The 21,938-nt window shown below is 44.2% G+C and overlaps 1 protein-coding gene across 4 annotated transcripts in view; it reads left to right on the top strand.

Moving 5' to 3' along the window:
* LOC119434471 (deubiquitinase OTUD6B) overlaps positions 1–21,938 on the top strand; it is a 59,954-nt gene that overhangs the window by 20,309 nt on the left and 17,707 nt on the right. For all 4 annotated transcript variants that reach the window (XM_049672019.1, XM_049672011.1, XM_037701625.2 and 1 more), the window contains 5 exons: positions 5,600–5,737; positions 9,477–9,496; positions 11,667–11,712; positions 15,576–15,684; positions 20,930–20,991. In XM_049672019.1, the coding sequence (XP_049527976.1) occupies positions 5,600–5,737; positions 9,477–9,496; positions 11,667–11,712; positions 15,576–15,684; positions 20,930–20,991 (375 nt within the window). The remainder of the gene's footprint in view (positions 1–5,599; positions 5,738–9,476; positions 9,497–11,666; positions 11,713–15,575; positions 15,685–20,929; positions 20,992–21,938) is intronic.

The following is a 21,938-nucleotide window of genomic DNA, read 5'->3' as shown; positions in this document are numbered from 1 at the left end:
CACTTTCCAGCGAATGATGGACACTGTCCTTACTGCACTAAAGTGGCAGGCCTGTCTTGTGTACCTGGATGATGTGGTCATCTTCTCTGAAACGTTCGAGCAGCATCTTCACCGCCTAAGGAGTGTGCTAGAAGCCATCCGATCGGCAGACCTCACACTTAAGCCCGAAAAGTGCCACTTTGGTTACGCAGAGCTCAAGTTCCTCGGGCATGTAGTAAGCGCCAAAGGGGTCCGACCCGATCCAGACAAGCTTGCCGCTGTGGCCGCGTTTCCAGCTCCTGCCGATAAGAAGGCCATCCGGCGCTTCCTGGGTTTGTGCGCCTACTATCGCCAGTTTATTAAAGGCTTTTCGAAGATTGCGGAACCCCTGACACGCCTTACAAGGGACGATACGCCATTTGTGTGGCATAATGAGCAACAGGCGGCTTTTGCTGAATTACGACAGCGCCTGCAGTCAGCACCCGTTCTTGCACATTTTGATGATGATGCTGATACTGAGGTGCATACCGATGCCAGCAGCATTGGCCTTGGCGCAGTGCTCGTCCAGCTTCAAGATGAAGTGGAAAGAGTTATAGTGTATGCCAGCCGCTCCCTGTCCCGTTCCGAGGCTAATTATTCGACTACGGAGAAAGAGTGCCTCGCGATCGTGTGGGCGATCATAACGTTTCGCCCCTATCTCTATGGTCGTCCCTTCAAAGTAGTGACGGACCACCATGCCCTCTGTTGGTTGGCAAGCATGCGCGACCCTTCAGGACGACTGGCACGGTGGAGCTTGCGGCTACAGGAATTTGACATCACCATCGTTTATAAGTCTGGCCGTAAGCATGAAGACGCTGACACGCTGTCCCGCGCACCCATTGATCCTGCCAGTCAGGAAACAGAGGATGATGACGGCTTCCTGGGCGCCATTAGTTCGTCGGACTTGAGCAGACGGCAGCATGACGACGCTGAGATTAGACCGATCATCGATCATTTAGAGGGCCGCGACACAACCATACCACGCCATCTGTCCCGCTCGCTGACGTCCTTCTGTCTGCGAGACAACGTGCTTTATAAGAAGAATGCTCATTTGACCAGCCGTGCTAACCTCCTGGTGGTTCCAAGGGACATGCGCGACGACATCCTCTTCGCTTGCCATGACGAACCGACATCTGGTCATTTAGGCTTTTCACGAACACTCGCTAGAGTAAGCGAAATGTACTATTGGCCCGGGCTTTCGGCAAGCGTCAAACAGTATGTTAAAGGCTGTCGTGAATGCCAGCGCCGCAAGACACCATCCGTTAAACCGGCTGGCTTACTTCAGCCAATTGAAGCACCTCACACGCCTTTCGACCAAGTCGGCATGGACATTCTCGGACCGTTTCCTCTCTCGGCCGACGGCAACAAATGGGTGATTGTCGGGACTGATTATTTAACGCGCTATGCTGAGACGCAGGCGATACCATGAGCCACAGCCACAGAGGTAGCGCAGTTCTTCATGCGCCACATCGTCTTGCGTCACGGGGCTCCCTCCACTGTAATAACAGACAGAGGGACAGCATTCACAGCGCAGCTTATGGACGAGGTTTTTGAATTGAGCAACACCAGGCATCGCAAGACGACCGCGTACCATCCGCAGACCAACGGACTTACCGAGCGACTGAATAAGACGGTCACAGACATGCTCGCAATGTACATCGACGTTCAACACAAAACATGGGATCGGATCTTGCCTTACGTGACCTTCGCGTATAACACCGCCGTGCAAGAGACGACGCGCTTCACTCCCTTTCGCCTTCTCTACGGTCGCGAAGTCCAGACGATGCTGGACGCTATGCCGCCGTGTCAAGAAGCAGACCTATTGACAACTGACGCCGAGGAATTTGCAGAGTGTGCTGAGGAAGCTCGGCAGCTCGCGTGGCTGCATATCGGCCAGCAGTAGCAGGCAGACGCACGACGCTACAACATCCGCCACAGGGACGTGTCCTACAACCCCGGGGACCAAGTTTGGGTGTGGACCCCCGTTCGCCGTCGTGGCCTCTGTGAAAAGCTGCTGAGCCGGTATTTCGGTCCGTATATTGTGCTCCGCCGCGTCAGTGACGTAAACTACGAAGTTGTTCCGGACACAACATCGCAGACCCGGAGTAGGACACAAAGACATCCGACCTCAGACATAGTTCATGTTGTGCGCATGAAGCCGTACATTGCGCGTCCGTAACTTTTTTTTGTGTTTTCGTTTTTTTTTCTCTCATTCCCTTCTTTGTTTCTACTTTTCATTTATCTTTGGGAGCTTTCTTCTTCGTTCATTGACTGTGCCGGCGTGATGGCTACATTTTTTTGTGTGCTTTCGCTTTGCCTGCCTTCTTCTTCTTTGTCTTCTACGCCTATTTTTTTTAGCATCGAGGCGATGCTTTTGTTCGGAAGGGGGGATATTGCCACCTGTAGGTAGTGGGTCGAGGGCAAGAGTGGGTTGAGCCCAAGAGAAGAAGGAAGACCGCGCGCTCCTTCTCTGCTCTAGCCACCTCCGACGGTCCCGTCCTCGAAGAGCCAGCTGCTCTACGTTTATTAAACCTTCAGGACTACTTCTTGAGGCTCGTGACAATATATATATATATATATATATATATATATATATATATATATATATATATAAAACATCGCTGCTAAAGGTTATGGAAGCTGAGAGGGAATAACTGCCTTTAAACTTCAACTTCCTCGTCACACTGAGAAAGACTTGATTTTCATTGATTTTAGATATTTATTTAACTCGTTCCTTACTGCCCAAAATGTGCACATCTTCAGTAGTTTGATTAATCATTTTATTCCAAGAACTATTGGTTGCAAGGTATGCTGTGATATGTCAAATTGTAGCCTGATCATTGGTGCTTTGAATGGTAGCAAAGCAGAAGTAATTCCTGAGATAGTTTCTGAAAATTGTGAAATTTCAGAGCACTCAAAAATGCTTGAATGGAAGGAATAATTAGGGATCTTACTCATAGGTACTGAAAAAAAGTGATGTTTGGGCCGCCATGGGAGCGGCCCAAACATCACTTTTTTTTGTGCTCACAAGGGTTTTGATGGGAATTTAAGGCGCAGGCTCCTTTCCCAAGTGTATCACCCCTGAAGAAAGCTGAACGCCAGACCGGGGTGCACTTGTGCCCATTTGTACCAGTGGGTGCCCGGCGGCGATGGGAATCGAACCCACAACCTTCCGCAGACGAGGCGGGCGCTTTACAACTAGGCCAACAGCATGCTAAAGAAATTAATGTAGATTTTGCTAAGATTGATGCAAACTGATTACATGGCCATGCTGAGTAAAAAAGTCATTACTCTGTAAATATGAAGAACAGGTATACATAGCTCATCATGGCAGGAACCATTTGTTTTGACTACTTGTAACAAGATCGCTCCTGGCGCCCTAGGTGCCAGTTCAGCACAATTGCACAGTTTTCCTGCATTTCCTTCTTTGGAAGTGCAAGGAGTGCTTGTGTTGTGGAAGCTCTTGGTAGCAGATGACACGGTGGCTTCGCTTAAAATTTCAAACATTTGCTAACTTTTTTATGCTTGCGACACTGCCTGTCGGCTAAGAATGTAAAAAATATGACATTAAATAATTGATTCAAGTATCGCGTAAGCACACCGCATCGTACGTTTATACTTAAAAACTTACAAAACATTTTTTGATACATAAGGAATATTTATCCAGCAATCAGAAACATTCTGCAGTTGGCATATTGGCCTTAACTAGTGTGCAATATGATGATGCGCACTCCAAAGGCTGCATTCTCTCATCTGTTGGCTGCGTCCTCCTCCTCTTTTACCTCTGGCATGAGAGCTGCCCACAGAGTGACGTAAACAGAGAAGCGAACGGTTTAGTTTCCAACCTGTTACAAGGTTGTGCCCCTGCAGTGCCCAGACCCAGAAGCAATCGATGATAGTGCTAGTAGCAATGATAACAGGGCAGAGGGGTGTTGCACTCAGTTGAAATCTGAACTTGTGCTTTATATATAAGGTTGTGCTTTATATTTAGGGTACTGCGTTTTCGAAATAATGCGATAAAATTTGAAAAACACTCATTGCTAAAAAATATTTAGAATTCGGATTTATCCGAAAAACTAGGAATTTAAGGATCATCAGTTGGGGTTATCAGGCGAATGTGCCCTAATGCATTCATAGAAAAGAGTGTGAAAAGCTAAAGGTGTTCATCATGACAACAAACTCTTCACACAACCTACTCATGAACCTGAGGTCCTGGAAAGAAATTTCAAACGAAGTGCTGTCAATAATTATGGAGCTAGAGCCTGAGTTGACCCTTTTGGATGATGTGTACTGCCCTCCTTGCCGTGCACCTACAGGCGCTGCTAAGTCAATGGAATTTGGCAACCTTTGCATGGATGTAGACTGCATGCTTGACATCGTAGACAAGATGGGTTGTGAACAGCTGAGCACGATGATTGCAGAAAAGTGGAACAATTATCTGCAGTGAAACATTCCTCACAATTTGTTCTACAGCAGCGATTTATTGTGGTACTGTGCTTAGATTGTGACCCTAAACATGAAGGCAGAACTGCCAGCAGCGTTCAACACCCATGAGCAATCGTTTTCCGCCGCTTTATCACTGGGACCTGACAGTATACCTTACTGGCCATAAGTTTTCGCAGAATATCAGGTGTGTGTGAAGCAATCGCTGAGCCCTTAGTTTGCGGGAGTATGTATGCCCGCGACTGGCCCATCCTTTCCCACACTACACTTGATACTTAATTTTTCGGTATCTACTGCGAATGCTGAAAAGGCATTCCCGGTGTTTTGTTCTGTAAATTAGAGTGCACTGCAATGATCGATGTTGACTGTCTAATAATAAATAAAAAGTTCCCGCAGCTATGCTGCCTTTTTTTACACAATCAAGGCTGTTTTTGGAGTATGGACGCAACTAAAAGGTGAATAACACTTAAAAGGCTGAAGAACCCTGAATGTCATTGCACCGTAAATGAGAACATCGAGAAAGTCCTATTTTTGTGGGAAAAAAATTGAAGAAAATTAAATAAAAAAACGTCCTCAAATTTAGCCCGCAGTAAACTCTGAAATTTAGCCCATCTTATAAGTAGGGCTCCTACTTATAAGATGGGCTAAGTACGGGTATCTGTGGTGTTATATTTTAACATTTTATTGTTTTGCAAATATGGCCATCCAGATGACACTACTCATAATACAGCCTGAAAGTAAGTTAATATTATTGTGTAAAATGAAAACTCTAGGTTTTCTCATTTCAGATGTTGCTGGAAAATGCAAAATGAGAAAAACAAGTTTTAGCGGTTCGTGTTAAGTGTTTTTTTTTTTTTAATTGGGTCTATGAAACCAACTAAATTTTCATGCATAGTTCATTTCCGAAAAATTGACTTCACCAGGTTCATCTTAATGGTAGTCCACTTACTTCATTACCACAGAACACAAATTATTAATGTAATATCAACTGAGTTTCAACTGTAGCATGGCACATCACTTGGCTGACCAACTGTGTACTTTTGTTTCTTGTCTGTCACAAAGAGCTTATTGCAGTTTGAGGTTATTATTTCGAGAGATTACAAATTTTTGTCTTATGTGGATGCTGTGCCTCACCTAGGAAAAGAAACGACAAAAGGAAGTGCAGCGTGAAAAAGAGATTGCAGAACAGGAAGTAGAAAACCAGTTCCTTCCACGTGCTGTTGAGGAGCGAGAATTACGAGTAATTCTTGGAAAGCTTGGATTGGCTATTTACGAGGTAAGCAACAAGCATTTCGTGTTTGTCAGGCCCGGAGATCAAGCTTTCAGTTTTGAAAGAATAGTATATGTTGTGTGCTAGTCAGTAGCAAGAAATATTTTTAATGTAAAACATGGCTTATATATGGCTGCATTCTGCTTTAACATGTTTTACAATAATTTTGGAGCTTGTCAATAAACATCCATGTTTGGAATAGCTACAAGCAGTGAACTGCCACTTTATAATCTGTTTAAAGAAGAAAAGAAAGAAAGAAAGAAAGAAGAAAGAAAGAAAAAGAATAAAAAAAAAAAGCAAAAGAACAGTTATAGTCTGTCACAATGGTACGAATACTTTAAATGTTTTTTCCATTTTGGTTGTAATGCCACTAGTTGGGCTCTGGTGTACTATGGTACTTGTCTTGAGGTCTGGTGCGTTTATTTTCTTACACTGTGATAATATAACTTTACTAAGTTTTATATTATAAGGCTATCTTTCGGGAAGATGAACATATTTAGTTTTTGTTTTGTGCAATGTTGCTTTCCTTCATAGAATTTCAATATTCAGAAAAAAAGGTTGTCAACTTATATTTCTCAGCACTCAGGAGTGAAGCTTAGACTTTATTTTCATTATATGTGCAAACAAAAGCAATCTAAGTTTTAAGTACATTAGGATAGAAAACTGAGTGAGTTGGTAAGCATTCATGATGTATTTTTGTGCAGCGCTCACAGTTGGATGAAGGACGTAAAAGATACACACAGGACAGGTGCTGACTTTCAACTGACATTTATTTTGGAAAATATGTAGAAAGAAAGCAGTCTGTAGATCTTAAAGCATGTGACGAACCCCCCGGAACGTTGTTGTCTTCTGGGCACATTCTCAAATGTGAAGTGCATCAGTGGCACTTATCTTACGCTGCCACACGTGCTGATCTGATATTAAAATTCTTTGTCCCTTTGCCAATGACGGTTGACTGACACAGCCATCCCTTTTTCTTCTGATGTGAATGGCTTCAATTATTTCACACGCAGACTGGGCTCGGTGCCTCAGTAAGACCGTGGTGTCACTGAAATGTGGAGTACAACTGCATTCTCGGCAATGAACTGCTAGGTGAGACGGCTTGGTATCAGCCAGCGATCGTTTGTGCTCACTCAGCCTCGCGTTGACACACCTTCCGCTTTGCCCTATAGTATATACCTTTTTCCGCAGGAAAGCGGTACCTGATATGCTATGCCAACTCGCAGTCGACATACTTAGCTGCATGCCTAATGCAACAGGCATATTGGAACAATTGTGTTGAACTGCTTAGTTTCTTATTTACTTAAGCACTCGTTGCCAACAATTTATTGGTTGAAGAGAAAACATCTTGTCTTCACGGTAAAAGCACACAAGCCTGAGATGACTTTCAGGGCTCTCGTTACTGAAAAGGGTACTTGGCAGCACTTCGTGTTTGGCTATCTGCAAGATGCAGCTGAACACTTTGAACAAAGATGACCCCTACCAGATAGCGAATTCCTTTGTTCTGACCCAGTTTCTAATTGAAAGCAGCCCAGGAAACTGCAAAGCCATCAGTGGTGATGTGGAAATTTGTTTTACTCACTTCCACATGATGAACTCACGAAAAGTGTAAGAATGTACATGAATGATGAATACGCATTCTATGAAAGTTGTGGCGCGGCATTTCAGTCGAGTCTTTTCTCGAGCTGTTATCTTTTTACCTCAAATCTACAGTTGTTCAACACGACAGTAGCATGTACTAGAGCACTGCACGGGCTCGGGCTTACCCGAAAGCCCGGGCCCGGCCCGGCCCTCGGGCCGGGCCGGGCCGGGTAGAGCAGTTTTTTCACGGGCTCGGGCCGGGCTCGGGCACGGCGTGTGCTTTTTGACCCGGGCCCGGGCCGGGCTCAGGTTTTTTGACGCGGGCCCGGGCCGGGCTCGGGCTTTCTGCGAGTTATTCTCGGGCTTCTCAACTCTGAAAAACATGTATTTTTCGGTCTCGGGCCGGGTTCGGGCCAGTTTCGAGTCGGGCTCGGGCCGGGCTCGGGCTTAAGGTAAAGGGGTGGCGGGCCGGGCCGGGCGGGTAACGTAGATTATTTCCGGGCCCGGGCCGGGCCCGGGTCTCGCCATAAATGTTTTGATCGGGCTCGGGCGGGCCGCCCAATGTAAAAACGGGCCCGGGCCGGGCCCGGGCCGCAAAAATCGGCCCATGCAGTGCTCTAGCATGTACATACAGAAAAGCGGTTTGTGTATACAATCTAGGGTTGCACCAATACTAAGGGAGATGTTTTGTGCCGTGTTGGTAGGCAGTTGGCTGTGGGCCTTGACAGATGGTGAAACATGTGTTTCGGTATGTTGATGATTTCTTGGTAATTTTTTGCAGCCTAGATTGTAGCCGGCAAGGTGTTGAAATTTTCAAAGTGTTTAGAGAATGTGGGCTGGGCCTCCAGTTTGCCGTGGAAATGCTGCAAGAAAGTAAAATTCAGTTCCTGGACTTAAAATTGGAATTCCTACCCACACATGTTTGTTGGCACTACCACCCCAGAACTTTGAAACCGTTGTTGAATTACAGTTCCAGTCACTCTAAGGTAATCAGGCAAGGTATAGCGCTTTCCTGTATCAGATCAGCGTTAAGAAAAATGTGCATAGACATGTTAGTTTTGAAGAGCAGGTAGACAAACTCAGACAGGCAGGCTTCCCGAATCACTTATTTCCAGGGCCTGTGAAGAAATGATTAAATGTACAAAGTCAAAGCAACAAGCGACATGAGATAAAGAAAGCAGTCACAGACTGAGATGCATTGTTATTCTATATGCACACAAGCTTTCGCATGGATTAAAAAATGTTGCCAAGCACTATGGAGTTAACGTCATCGTCTCTTCACCCAATAAATTGTCGGCAATGAATGCTAAAGTAAATGAGAAACTAAGCAGTTCAACACAATTGCTCCAAAATGCCTGCGGCATTAAGCATGCAACTAAGTATGTTGACTGCGAAGTTGACATAGTGTATCAGGTACCGCTTTCCTGCGAAAAAACGTATTTAGGTCAAAACGGAAAAGGTGTCAACATGAGGCTGAGTGAACACAAATGATCGCTGGCTAATACCAAGCTGTCTCACCTAGCAGTTCATTGCCAAGAATGCGGTTTTACTCCACATTTAAGCAACACCATGGTCTTATCGAGGCACTGAGCCAAGCCTGCGTGTGAAATAATTGAAGCCTGTTACATCAGAAGAAAAGGGGATGGCTGTGTCAGTTAACCGTCAATTGGGCTATGGGACAAAGAATTCGAATATCTGATGAGCAGATGCGGTAGCATAAGATATGTGCTGCTGATGCGCTTTACATTTGAGAATGTACCCATAAGACAGCAATGTTTTGGGGGGTTGCTCACATGTTTTAAGATATATATATAGATTGCTTTCTTTCTTTATGTTTTCCAAAATAAATGTCAGTTGAGAGTTCAGCGCCTGTCCTGTGTGTACCTTCTTCGTCCTTCGTTCAATCGTGAGCGCTGCACAAAAATACTTTTGTTATAAGCATGCATTCATTACAGGAAATATATTGGTGCGAGACATTTTAGATTTACTTTGTTATATCAAATAATTCATTATATTCATGTTCGTTATATTTAGGTTCGACTGTACCAAGTTTTGCTTACGTGGGATTGAAGAGTGTAGTTTCGTATTGATTATTGGGTATTCATGGCACAAGGTTGTTTCATGTTGATGTTTAAAAGCGTTTTTTGCTTGTTTTCTCTTTTAGATTCCTTCAGATGGGAACTGGTAAGACTTCATGTTTCGTAGTGATAACCGAATTGATTCAGAATTCTGGGAAGCCTTTAAATTTAGGCCCTTCAAATGTTTTGAATATCAGCCGTACTAAGAGCAGCTGTACTTACTCCATCTATGCTGCTGCATTATTTGCCCAGGCGGGGGACATGAACTGCAAGATATAAATTTTACATTAGTCAGTGCACAGTGTTGTCTCAAGTTTCAACTGTGCCATTCCTGACCAATGTGATGGATGTGGCACATAGTTGGATTGCATGTGCCATGTAAAACATACTCATTGGTTATGACACCAAGACTGCCAGATGCAATAAATTTACATTTACATTAGAGATAAATAAATAAATTAGCCCCATCATTCGACTTGCTGATACAGTACTCCTAAATTAAAAGCCTGTATTAACCAGTTTGCCATTGTTTAAAATTTAGGACATTCTAAGTGGTGCTTGCTGTCCAGTAGAATGCTCCGGATCCGCTACTATAGTAAGCACTTTCACAAGCACTAACGCCAGTGAAAGTTGGCAGCAAGGCAGCCACCACTTTTGCATAAATTGTGGAGAAATGCATAGATGGAGTGATTAGACATGCATGATCTCTAAACGACACTGTGATTGAAAACTGAGGGCATTTATTATATGGAAGTGACTTTATTGGTGAATGAGTGTATTTTACTGTAGTGATGCATTTAGCACCTGGGGAATATACTTCGTGTTGTGGTTGTTATCTACAAAATTATTAGTTCGACTGCTTCAGAGCCCACGGTATATTTCAGAATGTTAAACATAACTTTGTCTAAAGTTATAAAAATGCCCACAATTACCAAAAATTACCAACACGAATTGCTAAGAGCCAGTGGGGCTGCACTAGCCAGTAAACCACAGATGTCTCTGCAGTGCACGGATTACTGTATTTATTTGATTATAAGGTGTTTGCAATTATGGGTTTCCTTTGTAGCTTTATGTTACAAGAAGGATGGTTGACAGTGTTCCCTTTCATGAACTTTCCTCCACCTTGTGGGCTTCCGCAGAACTGATTTGCCATATTCTGTGTCCCTGTACTTCGAGTTGTCGATTAATTCGCCCTCGCTTTGTGATCTGGTAGTGTCCTGGTTTGCTTAGATGTTAGAGCAACTGCCCTAGAAAGGCGTTGGTCCCGGGTTAAAATTTTGGACCAGGACAAATTTTTCTTCAATTGTGAAGCTTTGTTTCTGAGAAATCCATATGGGTTTCCTCTATAGCTTCATGCTTTGAGTCAGGTGGATGAGAGTTTTCTCTTTCATTCTTGTAGCACGATTTCTGCCACTATTTGTTAGTTGTCGGAACGTTCACGTTTATTAAAATGGATAAAAGACATCATCTCATGGATCTGTCTTACGTACAACTAGGAACAACTCATGGATGTTAATGCAACGTATGTGGTTTACTGGGTAGTACTGGTGTAACCAAATTAGGAAGGCCCACTAAACTTCAAAAAGACAATCCCTCACCAGAACAGGAATTGACATTTGTGGAACAGTATTTGGCCACCACCTCCCTCACAAATCTCACAGGAGTCAGCTGACCCAAGACAGACAATGATGATGAAGCAGTTAGTTTAGTGGGAAGTGATGTGTCTCCTATCATTTTAGAGGGTACTGATTTGTCTGATAACTGTTATAGTCAGATGATTCATTCCAACATGAGACATGTGGGCATGGCAAATTCACCATCACATGTGAACATGTAACAGTCTGAAAATGATGACAAGGAAAGCTAGGGATGTCATGAGTGCTGGTGTCAGTCTTACCTTTTCTTGCCCTTATTTTTGTGCTACAACATCATGACTATATTCCAGCTTTCTCAGTTTCCTAGTTCCTTTGCACAGTAGTGTGCTCCAGACTACAGTTGAGGTGTTTTCAGATAACCGTTGGGCTTGGAACGGCTTTCTAGCCACATGGTACTGTGTGGATGGTGGTGAACATTCCATAGTTACAGGGGCTGCTCAAGTCCCATCTCCCTTCTGATTGCCTCTTGTAATTGTAAATGAGACTTTAATTTAGTTAGTTGTATTGTGTAATGAAAATATACTGTTTTCTGTTACCTAAAGTTGACTGTTCCTCTCATACTCTGTTTTCATTTCTTGAATATTGCCTTAATTTGCTAATGTTGTCTGTTAAACTTTTTAGCATGTACAAAGCCATGGAACATCAGCTTGGCCTTTTTGGTGTCATGGTAAGCTTTTTATAGTGCCTTGCTAGTATGATTTAGTGGCCCAGAATGAATGTGTGACTGGTGGTTTTAGGTGGCTTTTATTTGATAGCATGTGGTCTATGTTCATGTTGTAGTGTTCTGTTAAACCTCTTCTGCATGAGCACCCTTTGTAAACCTTTGAAGATAGCTTCCGTGTACAAAAAAACAGCAAAAACATAATAACTAACTAACTAACTAACTAAATAAATAAATAAATAAATAAATAAATAAATAAATAAATAAATAAATAAATAAATAAATAAATAAATAAACAAATAAACAAACAAACAAACAAACAAACACCTTCTTTAGTCTTTGCATTGAGGAAATAGAGGCAATAATTAGGCGCACCACTGGCTTTTTGTAGCACAATGTGAGCACATTGCTGGTCCTCACACACACCTACATGCATTGGCTGGCCACTGCTACAATAATCAGTTAGTCCTTAAAGATGTTAAACAGGTAGCACTCATTTACTACAGTAGAGGTATTCTGTATTCAGTGCACTAAAGAACAGCAATGTGTGCAGAGTTTCTACCCTGAAGACAGGCAGTGACTGCCATAGCAAAGAAGCTTTGCTGTGTATTAAAGCTGTCCAAAAGGCCAATACTACGCGCAAGGTATAGACTTGGCAGATAACTGCAGTGCTACAGAAGTGATTGAGTTATCCAAACAAGGAACTGGCGCTCCTTCAATTAAAAAAAAAAAAAAAAAAAAAAAAAAACTTTCTCTTGGAAAGGTAATAGTCAACTGAGTGGAGTTCATATGTGCAGCCAGGATAACTAGGGGTGTGCGAGTATTCAAAATTTCAAATACGAATCGAGAATATACTATTTGAAATTATTGATTAGTATTCTATTTATTCAAATACTAAGAGAAAATTAAACATTTGCCAAAAGTATTGTAAGACATCAGTCCTACTTGCCATCACAATTCACGCCTGCAACACGATTATCAGCCCCATTGTGGTGTCTGCACTGGCCGCAAGTACAATTGACAATTTCGGGCATCAAAAAGAAAGCTGGAGCGCCGTTGCAAGCTTTGCAGCAAGCAACTTTGGAACACATTTACAACGTCCACAGATTCCGGCAACATGTCTACACAGATGGTTCGGTAAAACTCAACAGCTCTGCTGCTGCAGTCATCATCCTGGCAAAATCTGAAGAAATCAAGTTAAAAACTTCATTTGTTACCATGGTACCTCGATGGGTGCAGAAGTTGCAGCACGGATGGTTTCATTAATCAGGAACCACCGCAACAATGGACAGTTCTTAGTGAATCCAAGGCAGACCTTCAGTGCATAGAAAGCCCAATGCGCCACAGACCCAATGAACAGCTGGCCTCAGAAATACGAGAGATATATCATCACAGCCATGACAAGGGATGCAACATAATCTTTCAATGGCTTCCAGGACATTGCAGCATCAGTGGGAATGACTACGCCGACGAAGCTGCCGAATCTGCACATGAAAGTGGTCAGTGTGTCTTGACTCCACTTTCGCAAACAGACGCTGCGGCTGGGCTGCGATTGATGTCCCGTGAATGTGCTTTGCCACTGTGGGATTGAACACTTTCACCACGTGTCGTTTGCAGTCATTGTCTCCGGATATATGGATGCATCTCCCACCTGGATTACCCGATGAACAGACCATGCTGTACCGTCTGTGGCTAGGCGTTGCATTTGCGAACTCATATGCTTTCCTTATTGGAATGGCCAACAGCCCCACGTGCGACATTTGCAGCAGGGATGAGACGTTCGGACACATTATCTGTGTCTGCCCACGCTGTGGTGCAGAGACAAGTGCTGTGCAGAGTGCTGGACCAATTGGACAATCGTCCACTAATGGAACTAAAAGCTTTAGGTCAGTGCTCTGAAAGAACATCCACGCTGAAGGCCTTACTCGCGCTACTAAGGTTCTTGCGGTCTACGGGCCTTCACGATGGACTTTAAGAACGCCACCCCCTATCGCTCTATAGTGTATGCGGTTTGTGCTCGTTTTTGTCTCTCTCCCCCTTCCACTCTCTTTCTTTTTTTATCCCCCTACTCCTTCCTTCGTGCAGGGTAGCCAACCGGAACTACCTCTGGTTAACCTCCCTGCCTTTCTATGCATCCTTTCTCTCTCTCTCTAAGAGAAAACAAGTTTTTTTAGTCTACAGGGAGAACGACTGATGCAAATCAAGTCTCGTCTGAATGATTCTTCTACAGCAGTACTGCGGTTGTTGTGTACACAATCCAGTTCTTCAATAAACACGTGGAGGAGGTCACTTATGCACTATAGTTGCTAGCCGTTGATAAGCATGTCTCACCGTTGGCAACCTATGAATTCACTGTCTCTACAGAAAGCAATTTATTATTTGGCAATCCCACCATGTTCGGACTCCTTCAAAAAAATGCGTGGTGCTGTAGTGTTGCCATTAGCTCCTTCATCGAGCAGCACTACACTCTACTGCATGCATCTGGGACGTGGTGCTTCTTTTCTTCATTACTGTCATTGTCATCGTGTACCAGATATGATCACACTTTCCTTTGTTTCTCATTTACAAGCTGCTCAGTTGACGTGATATCAAGTTGTGAAAAGCGCTACATGTGTAAAATATTGTAAGAAATTAATTTGTTGTCGAACAGACTCCATGGAACTTTTTATTTCACTTTTTTTAGAAATTAAAAACATTGAATATTCGAAGGTTGTTTTTCTCGAATATTTGTATTCGATTTACATTTTGACATCCCTAATGATAAGGTATTTGTACTTGTTCAGAAGATGCATCAGTGCACATAAAAAAAAGTATGAACGGTCGGGAGACTGCACACACTGTTGGGGACAAGCTGATAACCCTAAATTGAAAACACATTTTAGCTATAATATGTGCTGCCAGAGTAAAGCGTGCTGGCAGAGGTAGCAACTGATAATACAGAGCCCCCCTTTCTACATTTTGGTATAAAGCAGTCTAGTAAAATGGTAAAAAAAATAAAGTCTGTGAAGCATTCCAAATTGAGCAGTCCTTGCTATTCTTGGCTGCCACTTGCAAAGCACATGCAAACTGTTGCAAGATATTTACAGGCTGCTGACAGATGTGACTGTGGCAGTTGCAAGATAAGACTTTTCTGAGGCCAGCTTCCATTCTTTCTGATGAACTGTCAAGATTTCTGTGTAAGGTCTGGTATCGGCCACATGGGCTGTTGCATCAATGACTGAGCACAGGAGCACGAGCAATCTGTGAATAAAGCCAAGTTACATTTACCAACACCGTGCCTGCATTTTCGAGTTTCCAGCATCTTAATTTTTGGGAGCAGTGTTGGCATGCTGGCACATAAAGTTATAGAAGTGGTTACATTAAAAAAGTGACTATGCTTGTATTGGCGAGATCTCTGTCATATTGTGCAGTGAAAAATTTTTAAGAAACTGCTATGATTAGGCTGTTTCGACAAAGGTTAGATGTAATGTAGTTGGTTTTTCTGTTAGTGTGTGGCGTAGACCAGTCAGTGCACAATGCAGATTCCTTTAAATGTGCGTGTTTGCTTTTTAGTTGCAGGTAGCACTTCCTGTGTGTTTCTCTCCTTATCTTTCTTACCTTTTGTCCTCCTTTAAGTGTGAACCAAGTAGCAGAAGCAACATGTATTATTATGCCAGGAGCTCCTGTTATTTTATTATTGTGCATATTTGAACAGATGCTCAACCTCTTGCTTAAATTTGTGGTGAGTTCTTAGTCCTGTGATCAATATAGGATGTTGTAGGCAATAAAGTGTGGGCGTTTTAGACCTTGCAGACTCTGCCACATCCATGCTCTGTGGGGTTGGCAAGCACCTTCAGTGAGAATTTTTTTTCTTTTTACCATGCTTCTAGAAATCCATGAGTGAATTACGGCAAGAAACTGCAAACTACATGTTGTCTCACGCTGAAGAGTTCCTTCCTTTCCTAACAAGCAGAAAGAGTGGAGACATGATGACTGCAGGTGAACGATAAAAAGTGTGCTTGATTATCAAGATGTGTATACAGTTGAACCCACTCATAACGATACCGGCTTTAACAATATGTTGGTTATAAGAATGAGAATCTGTTGCACTGTCAACTTTTGTAAGTTTTCTATGGTGAAATAACCCGCTTACTACAATGCCCCCATGCTGCACTCTCGGTTATAACGCTGAAGCCTGGCTACTGGGTGTCCGTGCCGACTGGGAATGGAATGCGAACTCCTTGAAAGAAAAAAAAGTTTGAGCCGTTGCACGTCGCCGCGCGCTGTTTTTCATCCTTCTCCGTATCGCCAGCCTCGCGGGCCTCTGTCCCGTTGCCCTTCCACCCCTCCGAAGCACGAATGGACCACGCCAACTGCGCTGATAGCGCTGGGGCTGGCGGAGCGCCGCAAATGTGTGACGTAATAGAGCCAAAAACGACGTTAGCGTCCACCGTAACGAAGCGACGGAGTTCGCATCGCCCATAGTCATCAGTGAAAATCGTACTGGAATGACAGCAACGCCGGAACGCTTCGTGCCTATTTGTGCCTTTAAAGTCTGTATTTTTGCGTGTACCGCCGTGCATAGCACCGCGTTGGCCGCGTGCCTTCAGGGGCCGTATTATGAAACGTTCCACTTTGGTGAAATTTCTTTTTCGCTTTCAGGCGCGTGATGATTGGCTGTTTTAGCAAAAATGGATGAGCTGATTGGCTGGTTGAGCCTGACGTCATTCAATTTTGCTCAACCAGCCAATCAGCGCGCGCCTGAAAGCGAAAAAAGAAATTTCGCCGAAGTGGAACGTTTCAGAATACGGCCCGATGACTGCGTGCTCGCCATTCATGATCGCGTTGATAGCGGCCGCGATTTCGTCCGCAGTGGTTGCGGCAAACAGTAGGTTCGTTTTGACTCGGTACGCGCGTCGGCCACGCGCCTTCAGAACCGCAAGGTCGCCGTCCATTATCGCGTCGGCAGCAGCCGCGCTTGTGGCAAACAATAGTTTCGTTTTGACTCAGTGTAAAGCTGTCAAGGATGAAGAGCACCGTCTACATCGCGATGGGCGGCGACCTGGCGACGCGGGCGAAAAAATAATTGGGATAATCGAGTGGAAAGCGCGTCTCAGATGAAGACGGCGCCGCGGCCACGCTGGACAGAAGTCACTTCGCCGCTGCGACTCGCGAGCGCTTATCAGTCACGAGATGACGAGAATTGCAGCTTCCGTGTTGCTTTTGTGCAAAATAAGAACAGGATTCTGCTGATTCATTCAGTAAATAAATGCGTGTTGGCGTAGGAAGTTGTTTATTGCTTTCTTGATACCCTTGATAATTCGTCATTCGGTTAATTCGGACATTTTTTCGGTCCCGTGAAATCCGAATTAACGAGGTTTTATTAGAGCAGTGCCATTCTTGAACGCCGACAGCCGCGAATTGTTACGTGCGATCAGATCACGCAGAAAGCAGAGTTAAACAGTTAAACGAGGCAACACAATCAGCAGCCGGATGGAGGAAGGTGTTGGGGAGGGGCACTGGCCACCCCGCCATTGTAGTTTTCTCACAACAGCTCTGCCATTCCCCTATCTTGGTTTTTTTTCATGCAACTTGGTTATAACAATTATCGGTTATAACAATGAAATTTTCGTGGCACTTGAATATTGTTATAAGTGGGTTCAACTGTATGTGGTCACGACGGACTTTTAAGATTTGACAATAATTGGGTGTAACAGGCTTCTTCCAAACATTTTTGCTCTGTATGGATTTTCTAACTGAAGTCAATGCAATGTTACACTGACTTGTACACTGTGCTAGCCGTAGGCCTATTACTACACACCAATGATGGTAGTTAGCAACACTATGTAGGTCAATAGCATAAACCATCATGGCAACATACTGCCGAGTGCACCTCAATCAGGGGCACTCAGCAGTATGAAGAACGGGTGGCACTTTTGGTGGCACTTACCCACCCTTTGTTCTCGTCGCTTTGCGCTGACATAATTCATGAAACCGGTGCTACTATCACAATTTCATTCCTGGGCGCTTTCGTTTGGGTTGGTAATTTACAGCGAATCATGTCTGCATATGGAAAAAACTGTCACGGTGTTTGTCAAGGCTTTGACACTCTGTGAAGCTTTGGGCGACAATGTGGCGGCCGCATTCTGAAGCAACAAAGGCGCAACAAATGAAGCAACAAATGCGGCAGCCGCATTTTAGATGATGGCGAAAACGCTCGAGGCCCGTTTACTGCACGTTAAAGACACCAGGTGGTCGAAATCTCCGGTATACATTTCCGCCGCTTCCCTTCAGGTGCCGGTTAGGCTGCGCTCGCGCAGGATCTTAGGCTACATTCACACTTGGTCTCGAAGCTGTCGGAAGCGGCAAAATCTTGCAAAAATCCGTTCGCCTAGGCGGAAAAACAGGCAGAAAAACAGGCTGCGAGCCAAATCGGTCTCAGGCCGATTTTTTCACCATGGCGAAGCGGAAACGTGGCGGAAAGTCATTCTGCTTCACTGGAAGCTGCACTAGCATGTAAACAACCGGTCGTAAAATTGAACATGGCACCAAAAGTGTAGGCTGTAATGCTGATCGACGCGATCAAGAACCAGCCCTTGCTCTACGACAAGAGTGGCACTAAAACGTACTGTCAGCAATACTCGCGATAGTATTCAACGTCACGTGACCGGAGGTGCGGCAATGAAGCCTTGGCGTGACCCAACTTCTCGTGCTTTTGCAAAGCCAGGCGAACTCACCACCACCGTTTCCGAGGTGTCCGCATCTTCCGTTTATTCATTGTCCATTTCTAGAAAACAAGTAGGTAGAAGTATAAAAGCCATTTCTTCTTCCACTTCCATGGCAGACAATAGTTAGGCAGAGTCCTCGTTGGAGCTCCATAATTCTCCTCGCACGTGTACGGTATGTTGAAGAAGTCGCGGGGTGCTTTTCTCGTCGCGACGATAGATTGAGAGCATAGGTCTCACGTAGGACGTGCATGCTTTGGCAAGCCCCAACACAAGGGCCAGCCCGGGTTTTAGCTGTGGTGTTCCCGTTGCCCCTTTGGTGTCCTGGAGGCGCCGACAATACGAAATGATGAAATGTTATTACAACTTGTAAAGAAGTCGCGGGGTGCTTTTCTCGTCGCGACGATAGATTGAGAGCATAGGTCTCGCGTAGGACGTGCCTGCTTTGGCGAGCCCCAACACAAGGGCCAGCCCGGGTTTTAGCTGTGGTGTTCCCGTTGCCCCTTTGGTGTCCTGGAGGCGCCGAGCGCCGACAATACGAAATGATGAAATGTTATTACAACTTGTAAATAAAAGCTATTAAAGAAATATTATCACGCCTAGACACCAACCTGTGACTCAGCGCTACCACACCCGTGTGAGGAGAATTACGGAATGCCAACGAGGAATTTACCGAAGGTCGCAGATGACACGTGAAGTTGCGTAAAATGATCACTTTTGATGACGGTACGTGGGTCAATGAATGAACATACCGCTCGAAATAATGCGATAATGAGCGCCACCACGCCAACAAACGTACGCATACTAGATGGATCTGGACGAAAACGGCAGCGGCGGCCGCGGCGGTAGCAAAACAAATGTGAACAACTTGGACAGGCGCGGAAAAAATTTTCTGGCCGCTTTGGCCTTTCTGCCCGCTTGCCACTTCCAAAGTGTGAACGTAGGCTTAGTCTGCGCGAGAAACGTCCCTTGCGTTTGCGATTACGCCCCTACGGAAGGCTGGTAATTACTGTTGTGTTGTTGAATCCCAAACCAGCAATTACGGAAGGCTGGTAGTTGCTGTTTTGTTGTGGAATCCCAAACCAGCAATGTACACACGAAGGGATTGATGACAGCAGTGAAATTCCACCGACTCGCAACAGAATGCACAAAACAGACAGCCGACAAGCATGAATTACTGCTGTGCGCAGTACAGCGTAAGTAAACTCTTGTTGCAGGCGCTGACAGTTCTCATTGGAGTTCACGCGTCCTGAGAAATTGATTATGTGCACTATGCACTCAACAAGACCGGAGTTCATTCCTGCATCACTAGTACACCAATCAGTCGAGATTCTGTGAGGTACAAGGCCGATTCCTGTTTGCACCGGTGTAAGTGAAGCAGAATTAAATGAGTTGCACGCACTACTTAAAATGCATACACATGCCATATCTATGCTGTGCAGCGAAATATTCTGTACAATTCTGAATCATGACGTAAAGGCAAATGACAGCTGCACGCTCGCACACAGCGGAAGACACAGCGGCCCATGCACTTGCTGCAGGAAATGCGACCCTCTCGTATGAGGGAGCAGGGCGACAAAAGCTTCGAAAAAAAAAAAGCCTTACGCGTTTTTGCGCGTATTTAAGTTTTCTAACGCAAATACGCAGCGAACAAGCTATTGCTATGGGAGTAGGTATAGCCTGGTCACACGTGCATTTTCACGCGTATAGCCGTCCTTGACTTGTGAAACGCACTTCGCCCCGACGAGGACGACGCCATCTATGCTTAACGGAAATTAACAATTAATGATGTCTTCTCCGATCGCACGGGTCGTCTCAATGATGTGTATTCGAAGACTGGTCCATTCAGTGGCGGGATGAGAGACCGCTGCTCCTAACGCCCGCTGTACCTGTCGTACTTACTGTATTTTACTGAGCTTACTTTACTTTTTAGTTTCTTCACAAGCACACACACACACGCGAGGGGGGGGGGGGGGGTATATCATGTCTTTGATATACGTGTATAGAGTCTGCTTAAGCTACCGATATTTATTATCGATCACGTCATGTAGAGGAAAGCAGAGGCTTGCCCCCCGGTCGGGAGGTGACTCCCCCCCGAAAAAAATTTCTGGCTATGCCCCTGACCTCAATACCTCTTCTCATGACACTTAAGTTTTGCTGCATATTTTCAATACAAGATTGTAAGAGACACACTAGAAGATGGCACCATTCCATCATTTTATTCCTCATTAGTGCGAGAGTGCACAGTCATATCATCAATATAGACAATGCAACAGTAACCAGTCAAATGTTCCAAAACCCCATTCATCATTTTCTGTAGCCATGCTCCAGAATTCTTCTGAACGCATGGTAGCCTGTTATATTCATATAAAGATAAGGCAATCAACAGATAACCCACTGTTTGTTGTTGGATTGTGCCACTGTAAATTATTTGAGCTTTCATCACATTTATTGGATGTTGCATTCCACAGTGTTATTTTCAGGCCTAACTAGTTCTTATTTTTCTCCCTCATATGCAGAGGAATACGAAGATTACTGCTTAGAAGTTTCAAGCACTACAGCTTGGGGAGGCCAAGTTGAGGTATGATTGACATTTTGCCTTATATCTTTGTGATATGTAGACTGTTCAGCATACACTTCTGCCACAAATATGTTTATGGATATGCTGAACGAATATACTTTTTTTTAAGCTCCTAGCATAAATGTGCACTTCACATTATATTCAGAACTGTGCTATGTATGTAATGCAAGTACTTGCAAGGTGGCTTGTACTAGCTGGTTATGAATTCTATAAAGAACTTGTTGACTGACTTTCCTTACAAGCATTTGCATGCACCGAGTGTTAAGAGGAAGCTATAGCTTGGTGGCTCTTGTCTTAATCCATTAGGGCCCAGCATACTTTTAAATGTACAGTACCATTTTCATTTATAAATAATTCACGAAGAAATATACTGTGTTCCTTAGTACGGGATTTTGCTAAGAACGGGCCTGCCAAGACGACCACATTGTAGTATTTTTTTTCTTCAGCTGCATGATGTATTCGATCTATTCATCGCCAAACTTGGAGAAGTACTGAACATAGCACGTGCTGCTGTACATGCACCTTCTTTATTTTTTTATCAAGCACAGTATATGCTTCTCGAAGCTGAGGTTTGTGTGGAACTTTTAGAAAAGAATGGCATAAATGATGGATGCATGACATTCTATATACAATACATATTTATAGTGTCGCAACAAAATGAATGTAGGTGTACTTTGTAATGTATGTACACTGGGCCTATGCCTATGCTAGAGGGGTGTGCTTGTTCTCAAAGCACACATGACGGTTTCTTTACCTGTATTTTTTGCTGACTATTTTTTGAATATTTTTTGTTGACTACAAACACTTCGGAGACCGTTACAGGTAAAAATATATCAAGGATTACCTCGACATTGCTATTCCTCCCAGTTCCTTTCTGGCAGCCAAGAAAGATAACACTCTTCTCAGTCAATAAAATAGTGAGCAGTGTTACATTAAGTTTAGATAAA

The sequence above is a fragment of the Dermacentor silvarum genome, chromosome 1 (genome assembly GCF_013339745.2).
Source record: "Dermacentor silvarum isolate Dsil-2018 chromosome 1, BIME_Dsil_1.4, whole genome shotgun sequence".
NCBI classification, from domain to species: domain Eukaryota; kingdom Metazoa; phylum Arthropoda; class Arachnida; order Ixodida; family Ixodidae; genus Dermacentor; species Dermacentor silvarum.
This window is presented reverse-complemented; position numbering and strand designations above follow the sequence as displayed.